General features: G+C 45.0%; 1 protein-coding gene across 2 annotated transcripts in view; it reads left to right on the top strand.

The window, feature by feature from the left end:
- Positions 1-452: 452 nt before the first annotated feature.
- LOC120310991 (NEDD4-binding protein 1-like) overlaps positions 453-6,000 on the top strand; it is a 28,835-nt gene continuing 23,287 nt past the window's right edge. Inside the window, exons 1-2 of one of the 2 annotated variants that reach the window (XM_039350039.1) lie at positions 453-589; positions 3,516-3,770. In XM_039350039.1, coding sequence (XP_039205973.1) covers positions 3,573-3,770 — 198 coding nt within the window. In that variant the 5' untranslated portion in view covers positions 453-589; positions 3,516-3,572. Of the gene's footprint in view, positions 747-3,515; positions 3,771-6,000 lie in introns of both variants that reach the window. The other variant, XM_039350038.1, reaches the window with a different exon arrangement.

Here is a 6,000-nt window from a genome sequence, read left to right as displayed (position 1 = left end):
GATAGAATAGGATAAGATAGGATAGGATAGGATCAGAGTTGGAAGGGAGCTTGGAGGTCATCTAGTCCAATCCCCTGTTCAGGCAGGAAACTCTATACCATGTCAGACAAATAGTTGTCCAATCTCATCTTAAAAACTTCCAGTTTTAGAGCATTCACAACTTCTGGAGGCAAATCGTTCACTGATTAATTTTTCGGTCAGGAAATTTTTTCCTAGTTCCAGGTTGCTTCTCTCCTTGATTAGTAGATATATAGAGAGAGAGGAGAGAGAGAGGTAGGCAGACAATTTGGGCAATCAAATAATTTCTGAATGAGTTATAATAACATTTTGCCAGATGCATTGGGCGCCGAGAAAAAGGGAGGGAGGGAGGGAGAGAGGCGGCACTCTGTTCATGTTCAGAAACCGCTTTCTTCGTTGCCAGGGCAGGAAGTTACCGCCGCACAGGAAGCGGGCCAGGGAACAGCCACCTTCTTTCGCTCTCAGAGATGCGCCGCCCAGCTGGGAAACTCCGTCTCTGCGTAACCAGTCGGGCGCTTCCGCTTGGCTCTAAAATGGAAGCTGAACCTTGAGCGCAAAGGCTGAGTTTTGGGTGAGTTCCTCGCGGGAGGTGTCCGGACAGAGAAAAGAGCGTCCCCCCCTTCTCCCCCCACCTCCGAAAGCCAGCACGGAGGAAGTAGCAGCAGCAATGGGAACTGATGGATTGGGGGTCCTCGGCGGTGTGGGGGCTCCTTCGGCGACTCCAGCGGGTAAGGCGCCCGGCGGAGTCCGCAGAGCGCACGGTCTGGGAACGCATCTCTTTCGGGGACTTCAATTCTCTCCCCTTTCGTCGTAAATGGGGAAAGGGCGGTCGTATTGGGCTGGAGGGAGGGGGGCGCTTGGGCAGTTCCCCCTTCCCCCCCCAGGTCATCGGGGCGGCGACAAGGGCAGGATCGCGAGCGGTGGAGCTCCCCTCTCCAGCTGCCCACTGGCTCGTGGAGGGGGGGGGGATCTCGGGGGCGCCGGGTTGGCGATCCCGAGGACGAAAGGAGAACTGGATGACTCGGGGGTAAGTTTGGGGCACAAGGGGGGTCTCTTCGGTCAGATCGGTGGGGAAGGGAAATGCCCACCCCCTCCCTTCCCCGCAAAAAGTGGAGGTGGGCACATCGTTAGCCAAGACTTGTTTGCCAAGAGATTGTTGGTTGTGAAGGATCCTCTTGTTGTCGTTTTTTCTCTTTGTTGTTTTCTTTTTGAAGCTTTGCTTTTGGGACGCTGGCCCCCCTCTCTGGTGAGAGAGTCCTATTTTGGACTGACTTGACTTTTGTTCTGGGATATTTATGTTCTGTCCTTTGGTGAAAACAAACACAGAGTCAACTTTTTTGTTCCTCCTTTCATTTTTCCACACTAGAGAAGCAGTATGAAAATAGTGAGAAATCCCCTTGACATGGAAGTGGCCTGTTTGTATTTCCTGGCCTTTTAGGTTCCAGTTGCCAGGAGTTCCTCCGTCCCACAGTCTGGGTAGGTTCCCAATCCAGTGGGATGAACAGCAGCTCTCCTCCGTGGATCCTTCTGCCACCATGAATTGGACCAGAAGACCTCCAAGGTCTCTTTCAACTCTATTCTCTGAATTGAAAGTGTCCTTTGGTGTTTACATTTGCTTTCCTTTCACATCCACTGATCTTTTAAACTTTTACATCCTCTGTTGAACTGAGACACGGAGCCTGCCTTCTCCTTGATCTCCCTAAGGAAAGTCAGGATAATAAATCTGACAAATACCATATTTTTAAGCTTAAAAAAAAACTAGTCTGTGAGAGAGGTTGGCATGAGCGAAAAACAATTGGTTCAAAGTCTCTGGCCGGGGCTTTAAATCTGATTCTGTGCTTTAAGGATTACTTCATGGTGGCCCTGTCAATGCTTTTATTCCTGTATCCTTTCCCGTGCTTTGCTCTTACTAATACAGATAGTCCTTGACTTACAACCACAATTGTGCCTAAAATTTCTGTTAAGTGAGACATTTGTTATGTGAGTTTCGCCCCATTTTACCACCTTTCCTGCCACAGTTGTTAAGTGAATCACTTCAGCTAATAAGTTAGTAACCCCGTTGTTAAGCGAATCTGGTCTCCCCATTGACTTTGCCTGTCAGAAGATCACAAAAAGGTGATCACATGACCTTGGGACACAGCAATGGTCATAAATATGAACCAGTGGCCAAGCGTCTGAATTTTGATCACGTGATCATGGGGAATGCAGCAAAGGTCGTAACTGTGAAAAACGGTCTTAAGTCACTTTTTTCAGTGCCGTTGTAACTTTGAACGGACACTAAATGAACTGTTGTAAGTTGAGTACTGCCTGTAGGACAAAATTACTGTATTTATCTTTGAAGTCAAGCCTTTTCCTCCTCCCTCTTCCCGGAGAGTGAGATCAGCATTATGTAGGCTCTGGGGAATAGAAACTTATTTCTTCAAGCTTAACATTTAGATCATGGGTGTCCAACTTCTTTGCTTGTCTTGGGCTGCATATAAAATATCTAATATAGTTAATGGATAGAAATAATATAATAAGGTTAAAATTATTGTGGGGCCGCATTGCAAGCTCTCTGGGGCCACATGCAGCCCACGGGCTGCATGTTGGACATACCTGATTTGGATAAAGTCAAGTGCTTAGATTATGCATGTGGGAAAGATCTGTAATTTGATTTCTACAGAATTTCTTTTTCTCATTTGTATTCCCTACACCAGGGGTATCAAACTCGCCACGTCACATGACGTGTCGTGACGTATCGCGACTTTTTCCCCATTGCTGGAGCTGGGGTGGGTGTGGTTTTGGCATGATGCATCTGGGCCACGGGCCTGCAGTTTGACACCCCAGTCCTACACAGTTTCATACAAATAAGGGTTGCAGGTCAGCACTGTTGCAAACTTTTTATAATTTTTATAATAAGTGCAGCTTTATTTCACATGAGTACCTTATCACTGCATAAGCTGGTGTTTGTAAATAGTCTGAATCCAGTTGCAGTTTGCAAATAGAGGGAGAGAAAAATCAATGCATTCTTATACAGTAGGAGGGGGCACCCGGTCAGCTGTTCTGAATATTGCCACCTCCTCCATTCTAAGTCCCCCTTCCTTTTTGCAGCATGTGACCTTGAATAACAATAGCACTTAGACTTATATACGGCTTCATTGTGCTTTACAGCCCTCTCTAAGGGGTTTACAGAGTCAGCATATTGCCCCCCAACAATCTAGGTACTCATTTTACCGATCTTGGAAGGATGGAAGGCTGAGTCAACCTTGAGCCGATGCTGAACATTATTAGGGGTGTTTTGCAAAGTCAGCCGGATGTTTAGACTGGATTTAGCATTTTTATCATCCTACTGAGTCCTTCCCAAGGTTGTGGGATAGGCAAATGTTGATAGTTCATGGTTACTCAGGGACTGGAAAGCTTTAAGCGATGGCATCCTGCGTGCTTTTGTTCCCGTTTTCACTTTGCTTTCATCTCTCAACCACAGCTCTTTCAATCAGGCTGATTTCTCTTCCTTGCAGCTTTTTAGCTACATAACAACCCAGGTCTCCAGTGGCTGGCAGACACAAGCTCCCGTCATGCCAAACAACAAGATCCTGGATGAATTTGCGGTGCCCGAGGAGGCCCAAGATATGCTGATGGAACACCGTCCCCAAATTGAACGCCTCTTTCGGGTGGAGCTGAATGTCGTGGGGGTGCTAGGATCAGACCCCAAAGGAGCAAGGAAGATCTGGTTGCAGTTACAAGGAAGCCAAGAGAATCTTCATAGTGCAAAGGTCAGGCAAACTTTTTGATCCTCAATCCAAATTAATTCCCATAAAGCAAGTTATCACGGTCTTCTCTTGTTTGCCATTTGGAACCAAATTTCCCTAGCTACCTGGAGGTATATAGGTACCGTATTTCCTTGAAAATAACACTCGGCTTTTTTTTCTTTTTCTTTTACCTTCCAAAAGAGGCATTAGAACTTATTTTTTTTTGGGGGGGGGAACCATCTTTTCCACGGTCTCACCTCGCACGAGTCGTCCTCGGCCTCCATTTTGCTTTCAGACTGTAGCTCGGTTCTCGGATGGCACAGCACTTTCTGGAAGGCCTCTGATGGTGAAATAGAGGCTGGGGACGATGCATACGAGGTGAGACCATGGAAAAGACACCACCTCAAAAATAAGACCTGATGCCTCTTTTGGAGGGGAAAAAAAAAAGGACCGGGTCTTATTTTCAGGGAAACACAGTACCTATATACCTCCAGGTGGCCAGGAAAATTTGTTTCCGAATGGCAGAAAATGACTTGGCCTCAGCCTTGAAGTCACTATGAATTGAGGCTGAGTTGAAGGAGATTCCTCCTTAAGGCTTCTACCTTACATAACAGAGCAGAACAGCAACAGAACAATCATTACAAGATCTCAAAAACAGTTGGAACAAGGGTAATAGCGGATGACTTTTGGATTGTTGGCAATTGTATGAACTGGCCTAGAAAGGTGCCAGGAGTTGAGATTATTCTCTTTGGCTTTTCTGAAGTTGTTTCTCTTAAAAATGTTGAGGGTTCAACAGACGCACCCTCTATACCTCTCTCTAATTTATCCTCCATCCTTTTAGAGGGGCAGGTTAAAGATGCTATGTTCTATCCTCATCACGGTAAACTGTTTTCTCTAGAATCAGATCTTGAAGCACTATCCCATGCTGGAATGGAGAAGAAGCCTTACTCATTGTGGCAATAATGCTGGTTGATATCTATGGAGATTCTCAATCATCCAAATCATGGTTGTCCCCCAAAGGTGCTTTTCAAAAGGCAAGTGGGCTTTCTTGTTTTGTTTTTTCATGAAAACGTTTCACTTCTTATCCAAGAAGCTTCTTCAGTTCTGACTGAATGGTGTGTAATGGAAGGATTTATATTCTTGGTAGTCATCTGGTTGTTAGCACTCTGAGAGTTGTTGAGGCCACTTGGGGTTTAAGTGTCACCTCAGGGTTATCTGAATCAGAGTGCAAATGGATGAGGAATCTTCTTGGGTCTGCTGAAAGGACTGTATTGTAGACAGGAGATATAGGTGGTGTAGACTGTTGAGAGAGGGCTATTCAGTTTTAATGTAGATGGCCTCTTTGACCCCTCTTTCAAACCAGTGGTCCTTGTCCAAAATGTGAACTTTGCTATCTTCAGAAGAGTGACCTTTGACTTTCAGATAAAATGACTGCTGAATCTTGTCTTGATAGCTTTGTTCTGCTGTGTAGAACAGTGAGATATGCAGAACTTTATATTGGAGAAACAAAACAGCCACTTCACAAACGCATGGCACAACACAAGAGAACAGACCCATTCAATCAGAACTGAAGAAGCTTCTTGGATTAGAAGCGAAACGTTTTCATGGGGAAGAAAAAACCCAAGAAAGTCCAGTTTCCTTTTGAAAAGTACCTTTGGGACAATACTGATTGGTGTGTTTTTCTCCAAATTTGGGATGAAATATTTAATGTGAAAGGCCAAGGTGGATTAATTCTCTAGCTTAATTAACAGGGCATCTTATACTGGCCTACTTAGAAATAAATCTCATTTAATTCCAAGAGAGTTCATCCTTGGTCAAGCAGGTGAGAATCGTACCCTCAAAATTTAGCATAGTTTCTAATCTGCTTCACTAAAGGTGTATGTCTTTAGATTGAACAATTTTCATTTTAATTTTTCACTGCAGGAAATGTCTATCGAGATTCTCAGTCATCCAAAACATAGTTATCTCAAAAATGCTTTTTCACGAGGCAAACATCTTCTTTGAAGATGTTTTGCTTCTCATCCAAGAAGCTTCTTTAGCTCTGACTGGATGGTGGGGAATGGAAGAAAAAACATCATGTAGCCAAGAAGGCTCCTCACATTTGCACTACTCAGGAGACCCTGAGGACATAGGTAAAGCTCCAAATGGCCTCAGTGACTCTCTAAAAGAGTGCAAATGACTAGCTGTCTGCAAGGAGTATAAATCCTTCCATTTCCCCACCATCCAGTAAGAGCTGAAGAAGCTTCTTGGATGC

Source organism: Crotalus tigris, unplaced genomic scaffold, assembly GCF_016545835.1.
Source record: "Crotalus tigris isolate CLP2741 ecotype Arizona unplaced genomic scaffold, ASM1654583v1 scf7180000018306.2785112, whole genome shotgun sequence".
In the NCBI taxonomy this organism is placed as follows: Eukaryota; Metazoa; Chordata; class Lepidosauria; order Squamata; family Viperidae; genus Crotalus; species Crotalus tigris.
The sequence above is the reverse complement of the archived record's forward strand: the minus strand, read 5'-3'. Positions and strand labels throughout refer to the sequence as shown.